Consider the following 27,381-nt stretch of genomic DNA (forward strand, 5'->3'; position numbering starts at 1 on the left):
CCAGGCACACACAGATAGCTATGCAGGCAAAATGCTCATACACATAAGAGAAAATAAGTAGATCTTAAAGGGGGGGTCTAAAAGGGGGGCTCAGTTTCAAAAGGAACGTTTATTGTTTTCATAACTGAGAAGATGAAGCAAAGCTTGTTTGTGGAGGAAGCAAGCTGGACACATGGCTTTCACTGTCCTTGCCCCCACACTGTCTAGTCTCCCAAGGTGCTGGCAAGACTCACAAAGCCGCTGCTCTGCTCTGGTGTCTCTGGGACAGTCCCCACCACGGTGTCTGAAGCTGGAAGACATTCTTACCTGTTTGGTGATGTCATACACTATGACGGCTGCGGCCGATCCTCGGTAGTACATGGGCGCCAGTGAGTGGAACTGTGCAGAAGCAGTCAACAGTTTAGGCCACAGTGAACACACAGATTTTAAACATTCCTAAACCACACGTCAAATCCCATAGGAGCTCTAAATTCCCCTAGGACTTCTCCGGAACTTACATTAAATAATAAATTCTGTCCCCCAACTATACATACACTTGTGGTTTATGGACCATGAAATCTCCTCTCGGCCAAAAGCCAGGCACAGAATTTATTTTCACTGTTGACATCCTCTGAATTTTCTTTTCTCTACAATCTCGTTAGAATTATAGAGGGGGAGAGAAAATAAGCCAGGGGTACTAGACCTTTGCAGAGTCACTGAGGAGAAGCAGGCCACGTGCTCTCGGAGCCGGCTGCCAGCTCTAACAGGCAGGGCTTTACTGCCACCAAGGTCAACTAATGGTGATACAGGAGATGGGGGTCTTCGTCCCCAAAACCAGAAACCTAAATGTCACCGCCTACTGGAAACTTCCATCCTGAAATAAGATGGATAATTACTCTCCAAATGAATACATGACAGGCATATTTTGAAGGAGGGCCTAGTCTTAATTTGTATTTTTTAATAAAAAAAAAAGTCTCAGAAAGGACCAGTAAAGGAAAGAAAGCTCAACAGGGAAATGGACAAACCATTATGTACGCAGCCACTACAAGTTACCAAGGAATATTTAAGCTTATTCAATTAACAAAAAAGGTTGATTGATGAGGTAGATATTAACGAACATTAAAAGCCCATGAGTTCAGTGGGCCTGGGGAGGGAGACACTCTCGTCTACTACACGGGAATGGTTTTCAGCCCCACGATGCCACTAGGAACCACACACCAAAAGCTGAATGTGCACGCCCTTGACCTAGAAGTCCACTTACAGGAAATATATTCTAGAGTGACCACCGTGCACAGAAAAGACATTTCCCTACGCTGTGATGGAGAAAAAAAAAATCAAAGAAGAAGGTGAATGTCCATCGCTGCACTGTGTCACACCCTGGACTAAATGTCCGTGGGTCCCGCGCAACTCAAGTGCTGACACCCTCGTCCACGTGACAGCCTTTAGGAGAGAGGTCAGGTGGGACGTCACTGGGGTCAGATGAGGTGGTGACAGTGGAGTCCCAGGATGGGATTAGGCTCTGGGAAAGGAGCCTTCACAAGGCAGTAAGTCTGCGGGTGCCTCGCTCTACCTCCAGAACCATGACGACGAAAGCGGTTGCTCTAAACCATCCTCTCCGCGGCACTTTGTTTCAGCAGCTGAGGCTGACAGAGACACCCGTTTAGAATGGAGCCCCCCACGACCGCTGGAAGGAGGAGAAACTTTATCGTTCTTTTGACATAGTGTTAAGCGAGAAATATCTGAAGGCAGCAAAGACACTACTATCATTTAACGTGAAAATGTGGACAGCAAAGTTTGTACAAATGCTGGAGTCGCATGGTCATCCTCAGTTGTGACCAGTGGGACTTCAGGAATTTGTACATTAAAAGGCTGTGCAATATGAACTTCACAATCGCTTTAGGCAAGTTGGTTTTGGGTGAAAATAATCAGGGCCAGTGGGATGGCTCGGTGCGTCAGGGCACTTGCTGCCAAGCCTGAAGGTGTGAGTTCAGATCCAGGAACCACACGGTAGAAAGAGAAAACCAAATGCTGCAAATTGTCCCCTGGTTTCTATTTGTGTGGTGTGGCACGGCCACATATCCTCCTACCCCACCCTCACACAAAATAAATAAAATATTTCAAAAGATTAATAAAAAACCAGCTATTTAGAGGGTAGTGGTGGCACAGGCCTTTAATCCCAGCACTCAGAAGGCAGATCTCTGTGAGTCTGAGCCCAACCTGTCCTACAGAGCTAGTTCCAGGGCAGCTAGGGCTGTTACACAGAGAAACCCTGTCTCAAAAAAAAAAAAAAAAAAAAAAAAAAAAACAGCTATTTTTATTGGGGCATGAAGGAGAGGTAGGAATGGGAGAGGAATTCTGTAGTTTTCCTGGCAAACAACAAAACTGTACCACATGGTACTTCTCACTGGAATGCTCAGGAGATCAAGAGAGGGGCGGGTTACAAACAGGTTGTCTCTCCTTAGAAGGAAAACCACCCTGGAGTTTGGTGGCTTTTAGGAAAGGAGAGCCAAGCTTACCACTGAAGGGAGGCAGAGACCCTGCCACTCTCTCCTGGCCAGACACCACTCCAGGTCTCACAACACAAGGTGCCTGTCCACGGTCACAGACCTCCCTGTGTCTGTCATAAACGGTGAGCTCCAATGCACGTTTCAGCCCACCCTTGGCAATGCACTCCCCGTGTATCAAAACCAGTCAGAATGTCTGTTCATGGGAAGAAAAGGCCATGTCTGCAAACACTGGGCTTTGCTAAAGGTAGAGGGCGCACAAAGGCAAAGTGGCCTCTCGGTCAATCGTGCACAAGGGTCCCCCTCCTCTCTCATTCACAAGACTGCCTCAGCTAGAGTCAGTACAAGCCCCACTTCCCGGAAGGCAAACACGTGACACAGATTTCCCCTTGGGCTCTGACGCCAAAAGCTGACTCTCAAACAGCCAATAGCATGCGGGTCTCATGAATTATTGAAAGCCCTCAGTAGGGGATGCATTATTCCTTCCCCACAAAGGAACCACTCAGAAATAAATCTTTTGGTGGAGCCACTTAAATGGCTTTATTGCTGGAGATGGAGGGGTTTTAATAAATTCAAAGTTAGCATCTCGCCCTGAAACTCAATAACGCACTGACCAAAGGGTAATACTTGTGAAGGACAAAGAGATAAATCATTTCTGGCCTACAGTATATATCTTTTATCCCATACAAGTAGAACACAAGTGCTCACACACGGTCGGCCACCAGCTGCTGTGGTTTAATTTACTTTCCAAGAGGTCAGAATTAATATCGATGGGATGGCACAGAAGACTCTTCCAGAAATAAAGGTCACAACTGCAGGAGGTTGGTAAAAGCTTTCTTATTAAAACCTCACCTTGAAAGGCTATTTTAAAATCAACACAACAGATGCCGACTCCAACCCTGCAAGCTACCCAACAAAATACAGACTTCAGATTTCAATGCTGAGATGACCCACCAGGTTCCATTCAATCACTTAGGAACAGCACAGAAAATTCTGGAAAGCCAATTTGCCTCTTCAAAGAGATGATTGTCTGTGTTCTTTGAGCATGCGATTTTTTTTAAAGATTTTAGTGTGTGTGTGTGTGTGTGTGTGTGTGTGTGTGTGTACAAGTACATGCTAATTGGACCACCCTGGAGCTGGAGTTACAGAGGTGAGCTGCCCAACATGGGAACCAAATTCAGGTCCTCTGGAAAAGCAATATCTTTAACTGTCACCCTATCTTGACAACTGTTTTTTTGTGGTTGTCTACATCATCAAGCACTTAGAAATTCTTGGACTTCTCAGCTTCTGTGGATGAATGAGGGTTAGTCAGCTTTCCATCACTCTAACAGAAAGGGTTCTTTTACCTCAGAGTTTGGGGTTCCAGTCTGTTATCAACTGCCCCTTCCTTCCCTTCAGCTTGTAGTAAGGGCATGTGTCGTAGGAGGGGCAAGCCCACTCCCTTCAGGAGGAGCCACAGAACACTGGAGGAAAAGGAAGTCACCAGGATCCCACAAACTCCCTTCAAGGGCATGACCCCAGTGACACAAAGACCTCTCACAAGGCCACACTTCATGCAGGCCCCCACCTTCCAATAGCACCACACACTAAAGATGAAACACTTAACACATGGACGTTCAAGATTCAAGCCATAGGGAAGCACGATCCTTCTGAAAAGCAACTACACAACTGTGTGTTTTAAAGTCTTACAACTGTCCAGACTCTAACATGATCTCACCTCTTAAGGTAACAATGATGACAGTCACAAAACCACTGGAATTCATTCCTGTTTCACTGAAGAATCAAAAACATTCTCAAGGTCTACTCATGAGCGAATGGAATCCTAGATTCTGATTTAGTCCTGCAGATACTGGGCAGTAACTAAACTCAAGGTTTTGCAAACCAGCAAATGGTACAAGAGGCGAGATGGCCCCTGGGTGTTCCCTGAAGGTCTTGTGAAGAGCAAATAGTGCCATGGTGCTGTTTGGGGAAGGAAGCAGGTTTCCTGATCACAAAGTCTGGGGAACACAACGCATACTGTTTGCCCAGAGGCCAACAAATTGTTATCAGTACATCAACAGTTGGGGATATTTCTAGAGGAAGGAAATCTGTTTATTTTCATTTTAACTCAAAAATTCCTATTATATTTTAAACTTTTCCTACATAATATGTTAATTAATTGGAACCTAGCGTTGCACAGTGAACCTTGGAAGAATGTGAAGAGAGCAAGATCTGGACGTCCTGAGACTTGGCCTGCTTGGGTCTTGGTTTTTGTATTTTATAAAATGAGGATGGGGGAAAGGCTGGTCTTAGAAATGGCAGCTGCAAGTCTCTCTAACTCTGAAACTCGCAGTGGACTCGGCATCATCTCTGATTATCCCTGTAAGAGGTAGAATTGTTGGTTCAAAGTACAGGAACATTGTGGAGTCTCTATATAGACTCTCTCTCTCTCTCTCTCTCTCTCTCTCTCTCTCTCTCTCACACACACACACACACACACACACACACACACACACTCCTCTCTTTCCCCTCTCTCCCTCCCCTCCCCACCTCTGTAATACAGTACATGTATTATACCAGGAAATTCTCCAGGAAAATTCTTTAATGGCGTGTGGTGATACCGAAAATTTCACAGTAGCAAAACTGCACGTCAGGAGTAAGCAGTGGAGGGAAAGACACAGTTTCCAGACAAGCATGGTTCCGGCTGGGTCATGCTCCCAGAGGAGAATTACCCAGACACCCAGGCTTCAGGTCCCGGGTCTTGCAGGATGGACTCTGCAGAATGATTTCCGAGAATGATCTGTCCCTGGAGAGTCAGAGGCAGCCGGGGACAATGCCAGTCTGTGGCCAGGCTGCAGATCGGCCTCAGGTGCCAGCTCCCAATTAGAAGCTCCAGCCCTCCCCAGGAATGCAAAGCAGTCACAGTCAAGGCCAGGGCAAGTCAAGGGCAGAAGCCAAAAAGGCGCCCAAGGCCCAGGAGGATTGGAACAAAGGAAGTGGTGGAAGAAAATTCCTGCCATCCCCAGCATTCTCAGCTGGCAGAGGTTGAATGGAAACAGTAATGAAGGGTCTCTCTGTCCCATTTTCACACAGGCCTTCTCTCTTCGCTGAAAAGTAGAGAGACTCATTAACAAGCCTGCTCAGACATCCTGACACCTGACAGAATGAGAAGCCGGGAGGCAATGAACAGAACTATTAACAACGGTTAACACTAAATAGTGGCACCATAATGCCAAGGACCTGAATTAATATTTCTGAGTTAATAACAACAACAAGAAATATCTTTCTTATTTTCTTTTCCTTTTTAATAATTATGTCATTGAAGCCAAAATGGCTTCCTCACACCAGAAATGGGAGGGCATCTCCTAGCATTCAGGAGGCAGAGGCAGAAAGAGCTCTCTGAGTCTAGCCTGGGCTACATAGTGAGCTCTGGGATTGCCTGGACTACATAGCCTGTCTCAAAAGACATAACAAAACATAAAGCAAGAAAGAGGAAGAAATAAAAGCTTCTGCTGCCTCTAAGGATCCTTTGCTAGAACCAATGTGGTCTCCTTTCTGACAGGCACAACGTAAAAATCCTCTTCAACAGAGCATGATTCCACAGGGATCAAAGGTCTTCCCACTAAAAGGAAGCAGACAGACGTTCTGGAGTCTCACTGTGTAACCCTGGATGACCTGGAACTCACTACTTGTAGTCCGTTTGGCCCCTAGAATGAAAAGTGTACACCACCAGGATGGGCACCATGTGCTTTCTCGTTGTTGACCTTGTTGTTTTAGATTCTTTTTGGGGGGGGGGGCGGCGGGGAGTTCCAGACAGGGTTTCTCTGTGTAGCTTTGGAGCCTATCCTGGCACTTGCTCTGGAGACCAGGCTGGCCTCAAACTCACAGAGATCCACCTGCCTCTGCCTCCCGAGTGGGGAGATTAAAGGCGTGTGCCACCAATACCCGGCTAGATTCTTTTATTTCATGCATATGAATGTTTTGCCTGCATGCATGTGTACCAACAGTGTGCCTGGACCTTGAAGAGCACAGAAGAGGGTGTCAGATCCCCTGGAACTAGAGTTGTGAGCCCTCTTATGAGTGTTGGGAACTAAGCCCAGGTCCTCTGGTAGAGCCAGCAGTGCTCTTATCTGCTGAGCCATCTCTCTAGCTACAAGACTAGTGTTTTTATGAGGCAGTATAGGTGGTATAGCTCAGTGGTGGAGTGCTTGCTCTTAGCCACATCAGGCCCCAGGCTCAATTCTCAGAATATAATAATAATAATAATAATAATAATAATAATAATAATAATAATAAACAAAAGGATGGTGCAAAAAAAATGCTAGAATCTTGCAAGTACTGAATTAATCATAGATGCTTAAAAATTTGCTCTGCTTTAGAAATAAATGCACTTTCCCCCACTGCTTCCCAAGGTCATGAGCCTCAATTCAGATTCCAGGGTATTGGCAAGCACAGGAATTTCCTAAACATCCAAAATAATACCGGTGATAACAGTCACCCCAAACCTGTTTTTACTAAAAAGAAAAAGACTGACTCCGCACTAGACCCACAAGGAAACTAAAAGCAGGGTGGAAGCCAGGTACTCTGCCTGTTCCTCCATTCTGTGTCTGTCTGTCTCCTCCATTCCGTGTCTGTATCTTTTACTTTGGATCAAATTCCTGTTTGACTCTGACTAGGGTCGACACAAACCCTCTCATCTTAAAGGGAATACGAAGTGGTTTATTCTGGAACCATTTGGAGTGATTGTGGCCCAAGAGCACAGATTTAGGTTACTCCAAATTCCATGTCTCAATGTGAAAGCAGTTTTGTTTAGTTCTTATAGATTTACAGAACAAAGAAAGTCATAAATCAAAGCAAGTTTAAAATACACTGGTGGGTATATCGGAGAGTCAGACACAACCATATTGGAGCTTTATCTGAGCTTTAGGGTTGCTGAAGGATAGTGGTCTGCTAAATTAATAAATTCCTAAAGATTTTTATCTGTTGGTCACAGGATGTTAGTTCCTGCCCGTAAAGATGGGCAGGAACAGCTGTTCTGGACGACTGGAACCAGCCCAGGCTAAGGTAGGTAGCCTCTGGACCAGTAGCATCCCAATCTCTCCACAGAGCTGGGACTCTAAGCAGTCAGACTCCGCAGGCTCAGCTCCTTCTCAGGAGTCTGTGCTCGCTGGAGGAATCGGACATCGTAAAGGAGTGTCTTGCCTGCCTGCCTGACACACTACATCCCTCTTCAAGGCCTACGGCAGAAACACAGCACTGTTTTACCCTTGCAGTAGCCTTAAGGCCAGATCAGCCCCAGGCAGGGCCACACCCTGACCAGGGCTGCTTTGTTACCCATGCCTCCTTCCCCAGTCCTTCCAGCTCCAAGGCCCTGCTGCACGCCTCTATGTGTTATTCATAACAGGGCCGCACTGATTCAACCTTCCCTGTGGACTTTTCCCTCTGCCCTCTTGTCCCTTCCCCTCTCCCCTTTACACTCTAGCTGGGTTTACTGGGACAAGGTCGCACTATGTAGCCCAGACTGGCCTCAAACTTGTGGCAGGCAGTCCTGTCTCAGTCTCCGAGTGCCAGGATCACAGCTGGTACCACCATGCCACCATTTCTCTGCTCTGCACTGTCTGTGTTTTTTGAGGCCATATCAAGAGAGATAGCTGAGCCTTCCCTGTGGGGGTTGCCCCCAAACTCTGGTTCTACCCGCACCCTGCACTACCCTCCTGTGTCATCGATGCAGCTGACACTCGTGCACTTACAGCTTACTTAGCGCTGACCACACCCGTTTGGTCGTGGTAGCAGGTGCAGACTTGATGGAGGGCAGAATTAGGTCTGGGGTCTAGAGGCCAGATCCAGCTCTCTTGGGTCTGGTCGAGTCACAGAGAGCAGCCTGTGTGGATCACTGGAGCGGGAACTTGGCAGTGGTCATCTGTTTCTTGTGTAAGTGCCTTCTCCCTGAATAAAATTATATTAACCTATATTGAGCCTAGTCCAGTGAATCTCAATCCGTGCATCCATAAGCCTGTAAAGAGCAGAACCGCCGTAGGCTAGGGAGACTGATAGTGTGCCACAGAGCCTGGCTAGGAGACAGCCATGGAAGGTCATTGTGGAGAGGAGGGCCAGAAGCAGAGATCTTGAGAAATTCCACGTAAGCAGTGAAGGGCACTGTGGGCAGCCCTGGCCTGGGTTGCTGGGCAGACTCTTCCACCTCAGGATATCAGCAGAGAGTGACAGCCCTCCTTAGCCTGCTGTCAGGTGGCGGTCCAGCCTCTGGAGCCGCCTGTTTTGGGGTTCACTATCGGTGGCCTGAGAACTCTTAAGCTCCAGCATTGTGCTTGACTTCACAGCCCTATCCTTTCTGTGGGGTGACTAGAGCTTCAAGGGGAAGATGCTGAGACTGACCCTACAGCACAGACCTCAGAGGTTCTGTTTGCTTTCTCAACTCCACAGCACTCTGGAGACACCCCTTGGCCTGGGCCAGGTGCACCAACTGCAAGTGTCTGAAGTATGAGAGGAGCTGCCTCACCCACAGGCTGCAAAGCTAGGTGTGGCCAGCAGAGGCTCCTGGTACACAGAGAAAGAGAACAAGCAGACAGCTTTGACAGATCTGCGACCTGTGCGGTGGAGGCACAAGCACAAATCCACGATCTGAGCCAAGTGTGCTGTCTCAGGCTGTGGCTGTTACTAGTACTAGCAGCTTTAACAGACTTCACTCCCAGCTCCGGGCCGTCTTCGTCGTCATCACAGCAGTCTGTTCCTTTCTTGTCAGTACTGGGATCTTGTTCTCAGGGAGATGGTCTCCCTAAGATGATCCCAAAATAAAACTGAAAGAAATATTCATGCCCACAGCTACACAAATTACAACACAAAACCACAAAAACAATAACAGACAAAAAAATGAAGTTAAGACAATGCCTCAAGGGCTGGAGAGATGGCTCAGAGATTAAGAGCACCGGCTGCAGTTCTAGAGGTCCTGAGTTCAATTCCCAGCAAGCACATGGTGGCTCAGAACCATCTGTAATGAGATCTGGTGCCCCCTTCTGGCTTGCAGGCATACATGCAGACAGAACAATGTATACATAAGTAAATAAATCTTTTTTAAAAATTAAAAAAAGGACAATGCCTCCAAAGATCCTAACAATTCATTATCTGAAATGGATGAAATATCAAAGAATTCAAAACTGAACTTGTAAAACTGGCTGATGACTTCAACAAGGGTACAAAGGGATCAATGAACTAGAGAATCAATTCAAGATCTCGAATTCATGAACACAAGTAAGAAACTCATGAACACAAGTAAAAAAGTTCATGAACACAAGTAAGAAAGTCAGAAACCCAGATGAGAAATTCAGAAAAGAAAAAAACTTGAGATCTTGGGAGAAAAAAAAAGGAAGTAAACTCAAATCCAGAACGAAAACTTCACATTGGCACACAGCCACTTTCAACGAGGGTTCCAGAGAGTTAACTGGGCAAACAGTACTCTTTGCAGCAAGTCCCACCAGGACAGATGAATAGCCAGATGCATCAAGCTGGAACCCTTCCACACAAGATGCACGAAGATTAACTCCAAATGGAGCGCAGAAGCCCGAGTAAGTCCTAAATCAAAATCTTGGAAGAAAACATAAGTGTGCATCTTGGTGACACTGGCTGGTGACAATGTGGAGTAGCTACAACCTTGAGCATTGCTGGTAGGGAGCTAAAATGGCACAGCCACTTTGGCAAAACAGCTTGGTGGCTCTTCTGAATGCTAACCATGCTATCACATAACCCACGGAGTGGACGCTTAGATACTTACCTACAATGCTCAAGTAGCACACATCCACACAGACTTGTTCAAAGTGTTCACAACACCAGTACCTATCTATCATAGCCCAAAGTGGATTTATCCAAAATGTCTGTCAGCCGATGAAAAAATAAGCAGAATAGTCTCTGAAAATCCAATCCATCTGAAGATGGAATGCCAAATGAGGGCCACAAGTTGGAACTGACTCCAATAAAAATAAAATGCTTTGCAGTATTGCCTTCAGGCTATAGATGAAAGATAGGTAGGCAGCATACATAGACTTTGCACTTGACACATGGGCTCCCAGCCATCATCTTTGACAATTCTCTCACGACTGAGGGTAGACTCCATCACAGTGGAGAAAGTGGTGGCAGGACCTGAGACAGAGAGCCACACAACAGTGAGATGCAAAAAGAGTCCTGGTGATTGGTTCACTATGTAGGCTTGGCTAGACGGGAACTGGCTATGCAGACTGGACTGGCCTTGAATCACAGGAATCCACCAGCCTTTGCCTGCTGAGTGCCATTGGTCCCAGGTTCTATAAGAAGGTGGGCTGAGACAACCAGGGGAAGCAGGATCCTGCCCGGTTGTGTTCCTGTCCTGACTCCCTTCAATATGAACTGCAATGCTGAAGAGTGAGCCAGATAAACCCTTCCTCTCTAACTTGCTATTGGCCATGGTGGCTTTGTCACAGTCACAGAAACCCTGACTAAGACAAAGGTGTCCATAGTTTCTGTCCATAAGGATGAGAATGTTCTTTAAAACTTGACGTCAGTAACAGCTGCACAATTCTGAATCCTGCAGACCCCACTGAACTCCACATTCTAAACAGGCGAGGTGTGCTGCACCTGAGCTAGAGCCAGATGAAGCTGAATTTTGGAAAAGAGAAAGGAGATGCACGATACTCCCCCCACCAACAAGTGACAGGGAAGCAAATCCAGGCCCGGCATGCTCTGTAACTATGGCTTCTGAGTACCAGAGACACCAGGGTGGCTTTTCTAACCATGGAAGCCACCAGGGTGGCTTACCCACGAAGTATGAAAGCCGGCTTCTGCTGCTCCCAGGGAAAAGGAGAAGGCTGTGGCTTTGCGCACATTGAGAATGAGCAAAGTGGGGCTGTGGGAGAGGGAGCCTAAAGGAGACCTCCACAGCCATGACTCCCTTCACGGGCTCTTTCTCTCCACTGTTCTCTGCAGGAGGCAGAAAAGGCCTGGGTGAAGTCCTGAATGGGTGTCTGCTGCTGACAAGGTCCGGTCAACGACCCCATAGCCTTCGGCCAGTGGAGGAATGTGGAAGCTTTCTCCCCAGAGTGAGGCTCAGAGGGAAATGTCAAAGCTTCCCTGTGTGAATGTTAACAGTCTGCAGAAAAACCCACCATCGCTTCTTCCGGAAGACACAAGGCCTGAAGACGGCTCCCCTACAGGCAGAGCCTGCTCCCACCATGACTAGCTAAACACCTCCTTGAGCCCTCTCTGTACCATGACCCTGCTTCCTTGTTTGTCCCAAAGTAATAACCCCGCCTCCTCCTGTTCAACTGGACATAAGAAACACGAGGAGCTTCTGGAAGGTCCAGCCCACTCAGTCCCAGCTTTTCTGTGGGTCTGTCTGTCTTTTCTTTCTTCCCTCATCACCCCAGTCATGTCCAAGATCCTCGAGGCCATGCATGGATGTGGCAGACCCCAACACAGGGTGAGTATCTCTCAAGGGACATGGTCAGGCCAGTGTTACTTGTATAGCTTCAGATATATAGAGATAAAGACACACACACACACATACACACATACATATGCACACACACACACATACACACATACATATGCACACACACATACATACACACACACACATATACACACATACATATGCACACACACATACACACACACACACATACATATGCACACTCACACACACACACCACACACACACATACACATGCACACTCACACACACACCACACACACACACATACACACACACACACACCACATACACACACACACACACACACCACATACACACACACACATATACATGCACACTCACACACACACACTCACACACACACACACACACATATGCACACATATATGAACCTTCTGGGCAGAACTTCCTAGATCATATATAAGGAAATTCTACAGAGAGATGTCTGAATACTGTGAAGTGGCCTCCAACAAACACCAGCAAGTAAGCCCAACACGCCATTAGAACTACCAACCGTGACTCTTCATGACTGCGCTTTCTGGAATCCAGCTCCTCTTCCTGAAGCTCACCGAACAACCACTCCCTCACCACACACAAGCCTTCCTCTGGTCATCACACACCTCAGTGAGTCAGTGACTGCTCACTCCAGCTGGGCCTTAGCTAGCCCCTCTGCGCCTCTGAATCGCCTGACCTGAGCTTTCCTAGCTAGCTGTGGCCACCCCACCCTGGTGAAGTGATGGGTTACTTGTGCAACTTTCCTGTAGGTATAAAGTTTGGGCTTATTTTTCAGATTTTAAAACTGCATTGCATGTGTGCAGCTGCATGTCTGTACCTGTGAGCACAGGTGTGGATCTGCATTGCATGTGTACAGCTGCATGTCTGTACCTGTGAGCACAGGTGTGGAGCTGCATTGCATGTGTGCAGCTGCATGTCTGTACCTGTGAGCACAGGTGTGGAACTGCATTGCATGTGTGCAGCTGCATGTCTGTACCTGTGAGCACAGGTGTGGAGCTGCATTGCATGTGTGCAGCTGCATGTCTGTACCTGTGAGCACAGGTGTGGAACTGCATTGCATGTGTGCAGCTTCATGTCTGTACCTGTGAGCACAGGTGTGGAACTGCATTGCATGTGTGCAGCTTCATGTCTGTACCTGTGAGCACAGGTGTGGAACTGCATTGCATGTGTGCAGCTGCATGTCTGTACCTGGAGCACAGGTGTGGAACTGCATTGCATGTGTGCAGCTGCATGTCTGTATCTGTGAGCACAGGTGTGGAACTGCATTGCATGTGTGCAGCTGCATGTCTGTACCTGTGAGCACAGGTGTGGAGCTGCATTGCATGTGTGCAGCTGCATGTCTGTACCTGTGAGCTCGGGTGTGGCAGGGCAGGGGCTCCTCCATCGTGTATTCTTGCTGTGGCCATTTTAGGTTTGACTACAGTTTGATCTCTTTGATGACAACCCTGTGGGAAACAACCCAGCTCTATTCTAGGAAACCAGAATCAAGATGCCCCAGCTGCCAGGCGGTGGTGGCACACTCTTTTAATCTCAGGACTCCGGAGGCAGAGGCAGGCGGATCTCAGCTCTGGAGAAACTGGGATTACAAACCTGAGACGTCAGCCCTGGCTGCCTTTTAGTGTTACTAAATCTGTTTTTCTTATGGTTTCTTTCATTTTGGGCTTTTTTGTTTGTTTGTTTTTTGTTGTTGTTGTTTTTTATTTTTGTTTGTTTTTCGAGACAGGGTTTCTCTGTGTAACTTTGGAGCCTATCCTGGCACTCGCTCTGGAGACCAGGCTGGCCTCGAACTCACAGAGATCCGCCTGCCTCTGCCTCCCGAGTACTAGGATTAAAGGCGCGCGCCACCAACGCCCGACTGATTTCTTTCATTTTTAATGTTTTGTTAGTTAAAAAAAAAAATCGCAAGGGGCTAGCAGTATGGCTCCGTGGTTAAGAACACTTGCTGCTCTTGCAGATTCCAGGCTGCATGAAGAAAGCAAGATGCAGGTTGCATATCAAGGCCCAACACACTTTTCAACCAGGAAGGAATGGATGTCTGTGCTCACAGGGAAAATAACTTGCAGAGTGAGTGAATTTGTGCCACAAATATAAGAGAATTGGTGCTGGACAGCAAGTAGGGCATTCACTAAGTGCGTTACTGTGCATGCCAGGCAGAAACTGGTAAGTTCCTCTCACAGGTAACCAAACAGTGATTCACTAACAGGCAGTGTGCTCACCCTCTGCCAACACCAAAGCCTGTGTCATTATATTGCTACAATGTTGCCCCAAAGACATTGCTTGTTTACAATTCTGAGAGGAGAACCAGAGATTTCTACAAAGAGGTGTGTGTGTGTGTGTGTGTGTGTGTGTGTGTGTGTGTGTGTGTGTGCGTGCGTGCGTAATAAAATCCAGTAATTAATGAAACAGAACAAATAGCAAAAGGCACAGGCAGTAGCCCAGAATTTATTTTTAGCTACTCTGTAAGGCCACGTCATTACAACCACAATTAAAGCTGGCAGCAAGCTGCAAAAACAACTGAAAAGCTGGTCAGACTCGAGACTCCATCAAAGGACAGCAGAGCAGGCCAGCCCAAGAATAACAAGTCAGGCCACTGGGGGGGGGTGGAGTGAGACTGATCCCTGTAAGGTCCTGTAGCTGTTACCCACACACCCCTCCTCAAATGCTAAAAACATTCACCTGAAATCCTTAGCCAAAATGGAAACCCCCTTCCCAGAAGCATAAAGACGAATATCACTGCCTCACAGTGTTCCTCAGAATTATGAGTGAGGGCTGGAGAGATGGCTCAGAAGTTAAGAGCACTGGCTGCCCTGTTCTAGAGGTCCTGAGTTCAATTCCCAGCAACCACATGGTGGCTCACAGCCATCTGTAATGAGATCTGGCGCCCTCTTCTGGCCTGCAGGCATACATGAAGACAGAGCACGGCATACATAATAAATAAATAAATCTTAAAAGAATTATGAATGTAAGGCTGCAGGTGGCTCCATTCCATACTCAGAATATATACGTTACTATAATCAGCGGTGTCCACAACCCATAGCAGCAAATGTTAGGAAAATAAACTAAGACTATTAGAAATTAAGATTGTTAGAAATACCAACTGGAATTTTCCTGGTGCTATTTTCCTTTGACATAGAAACTGGGCAAACTAGGGTAGTCAGTGGTTTGGAGAACCAAAGTCATGGAAGGTAATCAGCTCGCTAAAGCAGATCAGCAATCAGTGCTCTGTGTCTCTCCTGGGTGACATAGCTCAACTTGGAGGAAACAGCTAATCCTGGGGCCTTGACCTCCCCTAGAAAGCCACCAATGCACCGGGCGTCAGTGGCGCACACCTTAATCCCAGCATTTGGGAGGCAGAGGCAGGCGGATCTCTGTGAGTTTGAGGCCAGCCTGGTCTCCAGAGCGAGTACCAGGATAGGCTCCAAAGTCACAGAGAAACCCTGTCTCGAAAAAAAAAGAAAGAAAGAAAGAAAGAAAGAAAGAAAGAAAGAAAGAAAGTCACCAATGCATGAGAGGCAACTGAAGAATGACAGGCTGTGCCAATGTTGGAAATAACTGGTGAATGATTTAGTTTTCATCTGTGTGATTTCTATTAAACATGAGCAAAAAGGAAACCCAGGACCCAGATTGTTCAATCAGCTGCAGCTCCATGCCTCATTAGTCAGGTGGCTGTGGTAGCGTCCTGGCCTCTCTGTGATTTACTGACCTCACTCGTCACTGAGGGTGGGTTGGCCCAGGTACCTTACAGTGCACAGGAGAGAGGATACCACATACGGGCATTCAGGGCCATGTCGGAACACAGCAAGTCACAAGGAACATCAGCCACTGGTAGGAGCCATGCTGTTGCTTGCTCATGCCAAGCCAGTTTCTTGTGAAACTGACTGAGCATCCTTCATGAAAGCACCTGTTCCACAGTCAAGGCAACGTGTTTCTAGGGCAACCCAGAGACAAAAAAAAAAAAAAAAAAAAAACGCAGAAGCAAAGTAGAAGATCTGAAGCAAACAAGCAAGGGATATGAAAAAAAAAAAAAAAAAAAAAAAAAAAACACGGGAAAGGGGCATACAGGAATCGTGGGGCATCGTGTACAAACCACACCTTCAAATCACAGGCATCGATGAGAAGGAGAATCCCGAGTCAATGGCATAGAGCAGATCTTGAACAAGATCATTGACGACAAATTCCCCACACAAAGGAAAGACATACAGATACAGAGCACCAAACAGACAACACCAGAAAGAAACCCCCTGGTCTAAGCATACAGAACAAAGGTAGTGTCTAGAGAGCTGCAAGAAAAAACACAAGCTGCATACAATGGAAAACCCATCAGATAAGGCTGAGTTCTCAGTGGGAACTCTGCAAAGTGGAAGGACCTGAAGCATTGCTCTCCAGTCCTAAACCATCTGCCGTCCAACCTAGACTAACGCACCCAGAAAAACTGCTCACCATAGTTGAAGCAGAAAGAAAAACTTCCCTGGATATAAATAACCTAGAAAAGGGTATACCCAACAAATCAAACCTAAAACATATATAGGAAGCAATACTTCAGGCCGAAGAAAGAAATGAGCAAATCCAAGAGACTGTGGAAAGAAATACAAAGCCAAATTACCACCAATGAGAACACAAACACCACCACCCAAAATCAACAATGCAATCACTGCAATTAACACACACATTTTGATAACAACTTTAAATATTAATGGCCTCAATTCTCCAATCAAAAGAAATAGGCTGTCTTAGTTACTCTTCTATTGCTGTGAAAACATGGTGACCAAGGTAATTCACAATGGAAACATTTAACTGGGGGCTTGCTTACATTTCCAGAGGGTTATTCCATGACCATCATAGCAGGAAGCATGGGGGCAGGGAGGTAAGCAGGGCACTGAAGAAAAAGCTGAGAGCTTACATTCTGATCTGCAGACAGAAGGCCAGAAGAGAGCAAGACTGGGCCTAGCAGGGGGCTTGTGAAACTTCAAAGCCCACCCCCAGTGGTGCACCTCTTGGAAGACCACAAGGCCACACCTCCTAATCCTCCCCCAAACAGTTCTGCGAACTGGGAACCAAACATTCAAATATATGAACCTACAAGGGCCATTCTCATTCAAAACACCACACAGACTGCCTGAATGGATCAAGAAACAAAATCTGTTGTCTACAAGCAATACATGCCTGGGTCAGAGAAGAAATCAAGAAAGAAAGAAAAAATGTTTTCTTGGAATGAAATGGAAATGAAAACACCACACAATAAAACCTCTGGGACACATGAAAACAGCCCACTGCCAGGGTGGGGACTGGGGGGTCCCAGGGTGGGAACTGGGGGGGGGCGGAGGAGCAACAGAGAGAGGAATAGCAGGGTATAGTGATCTGATAGCGTAAATGGGAAAGGCAGAGAGGTGTGGTGATCTCTTTCTTGCACAAATAAAGCCTGTCTGGGGGGTCAGAGAATGGAGCTTGCCACTAGCTAACCATAGAGGTCTGGAGGTCTGTACAGACAGGCAGGAAGTGACGTAGCTGGGCAGAAACAGGATATAAGCAGGGAGAAACAGGAAATGGCTCTCCTGTCTGCTGAAACACTAAGCAGGTGAGGTGTGCTGTGGCTTGCTCCTTCTCTCTGATCTCTCAGCATTTCCCTCTATATCTGACTCCAGCTTTTTATTATCTAGACCATTTCAGAGCTCCATTTACAAAGGGGGGGGGTCTAACGAGGAAGAGGGGTTAAAATGACAATGAATATGTCTGAAAGGTTATAAGGAATCATGTTTCTAACCATTTACCTAAAAATATCTATAAAATACTTAAGTCGGTGTATAAGTATACATAAACGCATTTTCCCATCTGAGCTGGCAATGCTCCCTCCAAGAGCAAGGACCATCTACCAAACCCAGGCATGAGACACCCTCTTTTGGGTTGCTGATAAGGGTTGTATGGACTCCCAACACATTACAGGCTATTGTTCTTGCCTTCGGTTGCCCTGTTGTGAAAATGAAGTCCCTATTGCTGAAGATCCCACGTACTTCAGAAACAGGGCTCAGAGGCCCCTGAGCTGGAAGTGATCTGAGTGTCCCTCCCTGAGACCTGGCTTTCATGGTACCAAAAGGTATTGTGCAAGCTTCCAAGAAGGGAATCAACCAACACACCACCTAACTAAGATGCCCAGGAACCACACTGACAGGCAGCGTGGCAAGACAACTGTATGGGTGCAGTAGTGGAAGCGCACACCTTGTCAAGAACCAACAGCTGTCTAACTGGCCTGAAAAGCCAACTACCCAGGTCTAGAGAAGTAATGGACCTTGGAGGAGAACCTCCTATTGAGTGTGGTGATATTTTGTTTATGATGTTGCCTGAAGATCAGAGTGCAGAGCTAAGCCACTGGTTAGCCACACAGCACAGACAGTGGTGGCCACGCCTTTAATCCTAGCCCTCAGGAGACAGAGGCAGACGGAGCTCTGTGTGTCAAAGTCACCCTGGGCTACATGAGAGTGACTCAGTCTAAAAGAGAAACAGAGCTCACACCTTTGATCCCAGCACTTGGGATGACAGGCTTTAATCCCAGCACTAGAGAGGAATACAAGGCAGGAACTCCGTGCAGTCTGAGTTTTGGTGGAGAGCATTGCAGTCTGCACTCACACTGAGGACAGGATCACCCTGCCCCCCTTAGCCTTGATAGAGGTATAAGAACTCTCAAGTGGCTGGCTGCTTTGCTTTTCTGATGTTCAGCTTGAACCCCAATATCTGTCTCTAGGTTTTTATTCTTTGTGCTACAATTGAGGGCTGGGCTGATCCAAGGCTTTCCCTGAGACCCTGATGTTGGAGAAGGAACACAGCTCCTTCTCAAAACCAGGAATACGCTTGGCAGAGATGGTAGTGACCTGGGGCCAGAGCCTTGAGGGAGCTTCAGCTTCAGATCCTGAGAACCTACCACTTCCCACAGTGTGGGGCTGTGGTTGTCAGTCCCAAGGCTGCTGTGTGCCCGGACTGTGATGCTCTTGAGACACCCTGTGGTCCCTTGTGATGCTCTTGGGACACCCTGTGGTCCCTTGTGATACTCTTGGGACACCCTGTGGTCCCTTGTGATGCTCTTGGGACACCCTGGGGTCCCTTGTGCGACACTGACTGATTAGCTTCTTGGTGACGTCATCCCACTGTGACTGCTTCTGCTGGCCCCACCCCATTTCTTAACCCAGAAAATGGTATATAAGGTGCTGTACTTCTTAATAAGCTTGCTTGGCATAAGACACAGCTTATGCAAGACATCCAGATGCCAAATTTCCTATATCCTTCTTTATCTTATCATCTCCAGGCCACATCCCATGTAGGATTCCCATCACTGAAGAATAACCTACTGGCCCAGGTCATTCTACAACTACCACTGTAATAAACCAGCGTAATTCCTAACTACAGTCTTAATAATTGTTCTTATAGCCACAGATAAGTGCAGTCCTCACCCCTCATCAAGGACAGTTCTCTTTATAACAGACAGAGATCAATACAGAAGACCACAGCCAACCAAAACACAGACGCTAGCTTAGCTCCGTTTCGTCCCCAGAAAACCAGAAGCAGTGTGGACTTACCCGCTCCTGGCCAGCCGTATCCCAGATGAGGAATTTGTGAAGTTCGTTTCCACAAGGCACAGTTTTGGTCATAAAAGATGCCCTGAAAAGAGAGGCAGTCCTCTGTATTATCAAACCTCCACAGAAACTCATGAACCCCAAGTCAATGTTAAGAAGATCCCCCAAGAACTCTTGTCCCCTAGGAAGAAGTAATGAGATCTGTGCCACTGTAAATAAAATAGTCTACATTTTATGTAATCCAGCTGGAGTTTCAAAAAAAAAAAAAAGTGAGGGCTGGAGGGAGGGTTCAGAGGTTAGGAGCGTCGGCTGCTCTTGCAGAGGACCCAAGTTTGAGTCCCAGAACCTCACATGGCAGCTCACAGCCAGCTGTAACTCCAGTTCTAGGGCATCCAATGCCTTCTGGCTTCCTCAGATACTGCACACACGTGCTGTGCACACACGTGCTGTGCACACACGCATGCAGACAAAATACTCATACCCATACAACAAACATAAAATCTTTCAAAGAAAATGCATAGGAAACAGACTCAACTGTCCTAGAATAATATTCTCTAGACGTCAGGGAAATGTTCAATGTCTAACCTTCGATGTTAAAGTCACAGTCATAAAAAGTGTGAGGGAAAACAATGTCTTATTTTATGACTTTAAGACCTTGACATCAAAACAGCATAAACAAAAAGCTGTCTTAACATATTCCTGTTGTAGAGTATTGTTTTAAGGTGTGTTACCTTTGTTTATGCTCTGGAACATTTTTTAATGATGCAAAGATGTGTTTGATTAAATAAAATCCACCTGCAGTCAGGAGGCTGGGTCAGCAACTACCTGACAGGAAGCTGTAGGGAGGAGCCAGGTGGAGAAGGTTTATAAGGAGGGGCAAAGCTGTGCTGTGGTGGCACATTCCTGTAATCCCAGCACTCGGGAGGCAGAGGCAGGCGGATCTCTGTGAGTTTGAGACCACCCTGGAATACAAGAGCTAGTTCCAGGACAGCCTCCAAAGCCACAGAGAAACCCTGTCTGGAAACCCCGCTCCCCCAAAAAGGAGGGTTGAGAACGAGCATGAGAACTTCGTGAGACACTGGAGGAGGTGAGCTGCTTGCTATTCAGCCTCTCTGGGAAGCAGGATTCTACCTCAACCTTTGAATCTTGATCTCTTTAGCAGGACAGAGATTTAACTAAGTTTCCTTAGTAGCTTTGAAAGAGTCAGTGCCTCAGGGAACAGAATTCCCTCAGGCTTCACCTCTCGCAGCCTAGCCACCGCTGGTAGCAATGGAGTTGCAGTTGCTGAATAGGGTAGTTGTAGCTTAAAAGGGCATACTTAAAAAAGTAAAACAACATATTCCCAGTGCTGCCATGAATTCAATACTAGCAGCAAGTATGGAAAAATACAGCCAAATCTCAACCTGTCTGCATAAATGTAGGGATTGTCTTAGTTAAGGTTTCTATTTCTTCAATAAAACACTATGATCAATACAACAAAGGGAGGAAAGGGTTAATTTGGCCTACACTTCCACATCACTGTTCATCACTGAAGGAAGTCAGGACAGGAGCTCAAACAGGACAGGAATCTGGAGGCAGGAGCTGATGCAGAGGCCATGGAGGGTGCTGCTTACTGGCTTTCTCTTCGTGGCCTGCTCAGCCTGCTTTCTTATAGAACCCAGGACCAGCAGCCCAGGGATGGCATCACCCACCATGGGCTGGGCTCCCCGACATCAATTGCTAATTTTGAAAAATGCACTACAAGTTTCCCTACAGCCCAGTGCTTTAGAGGCATCTTCTCAATGGAGAGTCCCTCCTCTCAGATGGCTTTAGCCTGTGTGACATTGACACAAAACTATCCAGCACGGGCTAAGTAACACATGCTTCTACTAAAAAGGAAGCACCTTAAGGTTATCAGGAAACCATAAAACACTTGCTTTTCTTTTACCTCTTTTCTCTGAACAAGCATTTTCTTTGTGCTCGTGGAGCCATAAAAATCAGATACACAGAATATGTAATGCCCTCTCTTCTGTGCACTAAAGTTTCCCATTCATTAAAAAGCTGTAAGCAGTGCCAGCATCCTGATAACTTATGAGAAGTTCCTGGGATGGCTAGGAAACACCCACATCCACCTGTGTGGATTCTGCCAAAGATGCTGTGGTGGTTTGAATGTAATTGGCCCCCATAAGCTCATAGGGAGTGGCACTATTGAGAGGTGTGGCCTTGCTGGAGTGGGTGTGGCTTGTTAGAGGAAGTGTGTCTCTATGGGGGTGGGCTTTGAGGTTTCCTATGCTACAGCTCAGTGACAGTCAGCTCACTTCCTATTGCTTCAGATCAAGATGTAGGACTCTCAGCTCTTTTTCCAGCACCATGTTGCCATGTCCCACTGTGGTGATAATGGACTAAACCTCTGAAACTGTAGCTACCTTAGTAAATGTTTTCCTTCTATGAGTAGCCGTGGGTCGTGGTGTCTCTTCACAGCAACAGAACCCCTAACTCAGAAGTTTAGTCTGGATGCCATCATAAGGTAGCAAGAAGGTAAGTAAGTGTAGGATGGGGGTCATTCCATAAGCCACTGACGTGGATGCCTTAAAGAGCATGAAAAAGAAAATGAAGAGCCAGGAGATTTTTCCAGAATCTAAAGTAAAAGAAAAGCAGTATCAGGAATAGGAAGGAGCCTTGGCCATATTCTGGATTCCAGAAAGAGCGTTCAAGAGTGTTTTTAAGAACACGTAGAGAAGCTGGGATTGTGGCTCATGGTGTGTAGTATTTAGCATGAATATTCGCTGGCACGAATGAGGTCCTGTGCTCAATTCTCAGTACTGAAAAAGTGAAAATCAAAACTGATGACAGAGCTGAGCAGTGGTGGTGCTCGCCTTTAATTCCAGCACTGAGGAGGCAGAGGCAGGTGGATCTCTGTGAGTTCAAGGCCAGCCTGGTCTCCAGAGCGAGTGCCAGGATAGGCTCCAAAGCTACACAGAGAAACCCTGTCTTGAAAAACAAAAAAAAAAAAAAAAAAAAAAAAAAAAACTGATGACAGTTAGCCACATGAGGAATTGGACTACCCGTGAGGAGCTATCACTGAATCAAGATAATCTCTGAGGTATCCTAACAATGTTCTTCTCTTGGGCGACAGAGTCTACAGTTTGGAGTGGTGATGCCCATATTCTCTGTGACCCAGCATGGTCCAGCACAGAGCTCAACACAGCACTGTCTTCCACCTCGGGCTCTCCTAAGAATAAGAGGCTGACTGCAGAAACCTCAATCCAGGCCTTTCAGTCACACCCACCACCAACATACATGCTCACACCAGCGGTCAACATCTGACGCTTAGTGACAAACCCATGAAGTGAAGGGAAGTCTAGGGTTCTGTGTGACACGAGCCGGTATTATCCTTTCATTTTCCTTTAACAAGGGAACAAACAAGATCTTCCAGACTACCTATAAGAGCAAATGGGCCGGCGGCGGTGGTGGTGGCTCACACCTTTAATCCCAGCACTCGGGATGCAGAGGCAGGTGGATCTCTGTGAGTTCCAGGCCAGCCTGGTCTACAGAGTGAGTTCCAGGACAGGTTTCAATGCTATAGAGAAACCCTGTCTCAAAAAACAAAAAACAACAACAACAAAAAGAGCAAATGGATTTAAAAATGGATCTGTATTCTTTCCCAGTAAGTGATGTGTATACCTCACATACACAAAAGGGAATTCAAGAAATGAAAATTAAGAAGGAAATAAAATCGACCCCCCAATTTGGCACCTATCCATGAATCCTGCTAGAAAGTCCATCCTCCGCTGTTTTCATAGAAACTTTTAACTGGAGATTGGATAAAGCTCTGCTTGATGTTAGGTTTCTCACTTTTACTCCCCGATCAGTCTCAGTGTCTGAAATGACTCAGTGTCGCTCACCATGTAACAAGTCTATTCAGCGTCCCATGGCGGATGCTGTGTCCTGTGTCACTGTTTCCATAGACTTAATTCTTTTCAATTTTGTTTTCACTTATTTACTTAGTTAATTGTGGGGTGAATTCTGGGGCTGAGCACTGCATTTCAGCTGCAATCGCTAACTACCGGCTCTACCACTGAGTTATATGTGCCTCCCTACCGCCTTGGGCTCATTTCTTTTTATTAATTTCAATTCTTATTTATTTTTGTTTGAGACAGAGTCTTACTATACAACCCAGCACAGCTTTGAACTCCGTCTGTGACCAAGGCTGACCTTAAATCCTCCTGCCTTAACCGCATGAATGCTAGGATCACAGGCCTATGCCACCTTGCACAGCTTTAGAGTTGATTAGCAGCCATGCCCCACTTTTGATGCATCTGGCAAACCCAGGTTACACCAACCTAGACGCGTATAACTATGAGACAGTCTTCTCCCCAGCCATCTTCCACCTCTCAAGTCTGCCATTACACTAGGAAGAAACATGGTAGCTCATCTTTATTCTCGTTAGACTCTGCTATCAGGGTACTTCACCCAGGTTCCAAAGCCCCTCCTGGAGGGACGGAGGGAGGGAGGAGGCTCCTAAGGCTCAGAAAGGAAAGGAAAACCGCAAGTCTCAGGAAGTGAAACTCAGAAGACCCAGTAGGCTCCTAAAACTTACAGGATTTGCAGCACAGGCTGGGAAGACGGCTCAGGCAGAGTACAGGTGTGTGCCTGAAAACCTGAGTCTGAGCCCCAGGATCTACAGAATGGAAGGAGAGAATCAACTCCCTCAAGTTGTCCTCTGACCTCCACATACACTCGGTGGCATGCAGGCACACATCACCCTCCCCCAGCAAATGCTCTTTTAGAATATAACAAAACAAGATTCACAAGGCAACAGCTGCTGTGGAAAAGAGACAGAGCCTACTCGCTGAGCCGCTGCATGCATGATCACATATGCTGTGTGCGCTCGGAGCTCAGGGAAGCCGTTTCATGTCTGGACAGAGCCCATGGTGTAGCCATGTTTCATAATCCACATGACTACTGCTCTGAGTCACTGAGGTGACTTGGGTTAATGTTTCTGCTGCAGGAATGAAGTCCTCTTACAAACGTGGCTTCAGCAGGAGGAACAGGTGGGCTTTGGGAACAGAGTCCCTTGGTTTGGTGGTGCTGGATCAAACCCATGCTACTCAAGCACTGCCGTACTGAAGCCACACCCCCAGCTCTGCCTGGCTCCGTCTGAGTCAAGACTGCAGCTCTGTGACCACTGATGTGCTCCGACCCGAGGAAACCATCACAATTAACCCCTGGGTCAGGGATCAGGAACTGAAACACCCACAGGATCAGGCAGGTGACATAGTCCAGAAAGGCAGATAAAGCGAGACAACTATGCCAACAACAACAACAACAAAAAAAAAAAAAACAGTAACAATAAGTCATAGCAAATCCCGAAGCTTGAGAATCTATCACCCCATAGCATGTGAGTATCTCTGGCTGACCTAGCAGGTGGTCACAACCCATGTGTGGAGAGACACCTAAGGGAGCAGCAGAGCACACCCGGGTGTGTCTGTGAGAGGATTGAGATCATGAGGAGTCTGCTTGATGGATAGGTTAACCCTGTCAATGGTTAATAACATGATAGCATTAATAAGAAGTACAAAGTGAGGTCTGGCTGAAGGGAATGGGTCACAACGGTGATGTCCTTAGATGCTACATCTTACCCTAGCCTCTTCCTGTATTATCTCTTTCCCTGTTTCTTGGCCACTACAATGTGAACAACAGCTCATCTCCACTGTGAGTTTCTCCTGCCATGGTGTTCTGTCCAAGCGTACGAAGCCAAGCAGCCACGGGCTGAACCCTTGAAGCCGTAAACCAAAATAAGCTCTCCTCCTTTAAGTTATCTTGTCAGCTGTTTGTTTACGCAGAAAGGACAGCAACTGGTATGTGGGCTCAAAAACTTCGAAAGCACCATAAAAGCTAAACGACATCAGTCCTCAGGCCAGACATCTGGCTCACTGAGTTGACTGGCTTTGGTATAGGTGATCTATCAAGCTTTTAGAAATTAAGAAATTAAGAAGTCCATTTCCATCATCTTCCAATAAGTTTACTTAGGAAGTATTCCTAATAGCCTCATTCTTTTTTTTTTTTTTTTTTTCTGAAACTGGAGCTTGGAAACATCTTCTCAAAATTCCAAAGGAGAAAATTTGAGTGCAAGTTAACAATGTCAGGAAAAGCCTTACATATTGTTAAGCACACAGGAGAGCGGAATCTCCCTGATACCAGAAGACATTGAGGAGCAAAGTAGGCGGGAAGTAGAGCAGTTCCCATTAGGCACTGCAGTTCCCATGAGGCACTGCAGCTCCCATGAGGCACCACAACCATCAGAAACTGTGCTGTCACTGTAAACTTAAGCGGGGGAGGGGGGTGCTCAGCATTAGATTATTCCAGTCTACAGTGGTCAACTTTTCTGGGGATTAAAGCCAGGCCACCCACCAGGAGCTGACAGTACACAGCATCTCCCAGCCATGGTCTTGATAGTCAAGAAAACGGTCTTGTCCTTTAAGAGGAAGAAGGTTGGCAAGAAAAAAAAAAAGAAAAAAACTGACAAGAATAGCCCTAAATTTCCGGAGTTGAAATCAATTCTCATTGGTGGAGCAGGAAATGTTTGCCCTAAAAAGAAGTGATGTCAAAAAAAGAAACACACTGTCACTTACCCAATGGTGGGGCTAATGTTGTGGTCAAAGTGGTCCTGGACAAACCGACACACAATGCTTGATTTCCCGACCCCCGTGTCCTAGAAGAGAATGAAAGCATGGCCATGAGAACCCACCAGCTCTGACCCGAAATGGACATGTGACAAGAGAGCACCGTGACAGAAGGTAGGAGCAGACGAGATGTCTGCTCTTTCCTACTAGAATATTCTATAATGTAAATAAATGCATTTCTCTCATAAAAAGAAAACAAGTGTGGTAAAAGCAAGCTTGGAACACATCTCACATGCATGCCTCAGTTAGCATGTTCATAATACACACGATTCCAGAGTCAGAGAACAGAGGAACGGTCTAGAGAACATGTGTGCCATCCCGCCATGTTGTTAGAGAGCTGAGTTGTTTGGTTTGATTTTTTTTTTCAAAGTCACATTGTTAATCTGTCTCTCTAGTTACACCCCAGAAGATCTCTAAATTCCAATGTCCCCATTTCCAGCACCATCTTAGAATGTGATGACCGGACATAAACCCCCGGTTTTGTTGAAGTCTATAAAGATCTCATGTCAGATCTGTCTTGACTAAACAAACAATTCTTTAAGGCTGGTCAAGCGGGAGATTCCTTACACAATGGAAATCAAACACAGACAAGAGTCTCTTACTTCCTTCCTAAACCCTTGCAAAGTGGTTTAGGGAACAACAGACTCAAATTCACAAAGGCAAAGCCCAGACAGATGACACCAGCTGTGTCTAGAAAGACAGCTCATGCCTGAGACACCAAGCAGGCAGCAGCAAGTCAGCTCCTGCCTGAGACTCGGGCAGTAGAGGGCATGGCTGAAACAGATGTCATGGGAAGGCACCCCAGGGAGCCAGAGAGAGCTATCTTTCAGGAAATAGGACTTAAGGCACATGTAGGGAGGAAGAGGCTACAGAAGCTTAGATAGAAGCCCCCAATGGATAGAGGGGAAACCCCGCACATACAGACACCAGAATCTCCCAATATTAAAGGGCATTGTGTGCTCCAGCTAACCACCCTGGAGCTTTTGACACACTATGGACTGAAGCTCTGAGACAAAATACCCCTTCCCTGCTTTGAATTGCTTGTCACAGGCATTTTTCCATAGAAACGAAAAGCTGACTAATCCAGATACCTTAGAAAGAGATATAAGGGATATACATGGCTCTCATGTCAGAGATGTGACCTTGATTGTTCATATTTATTAGGAGAGCCCAAGCCGCTCTCAAGCTCCCTATGCAGG

The 27,381-nt window shown here is 46.6% G+C and overlaps 1 protein-coding gene across 4 annotated transcripts in view; it reads right to left on the reverse strand.

Moving 5' to 3' along the window:
• Positions 1–27,381, reverse strand: part of Rab31 (RAB31, member RAS oncogene family) — a 117,855-nt gene that overhangs the window by 45,338 nt on the left and 45,136 nt on the right. For all 4 annotated transcript variants that reach the window (XM_027397761.2, XM_027397763.2, XM_027397765.2 and 1 more), the window contains exons 2-4: positions 26,132–26,211; positions 19,521–19,602; positions 307–378 (exon numbers count right to left, since the gene is read on the reverse strand). In XM_027397761.2, coding sequence (XP_027253562.1) covers positions 307–378; positions 19,521–19,602; positions 26,132–26,211 — 234 coding nt within the window. The remainder of the gene's footprint in view (positions 1–306; positions 379–19,520; positions 19,603–26,131; positions 26,212–27,381) is intronic.

This window comes from Cricetulus griseus, chromosome 2 (assembly GCF_003668045.3).
Source record: "Cricetulus griseus strain 17A/GY chromosome 2, alternate assembly CriGri-PICRH-1.0, whole genome shotgun sequence".
NCBI lineage: Eukaryota > Metazoa > Chordata > Mammalia > Rodentia > Cricetidae > Cricetulus > Cricetulus griseus.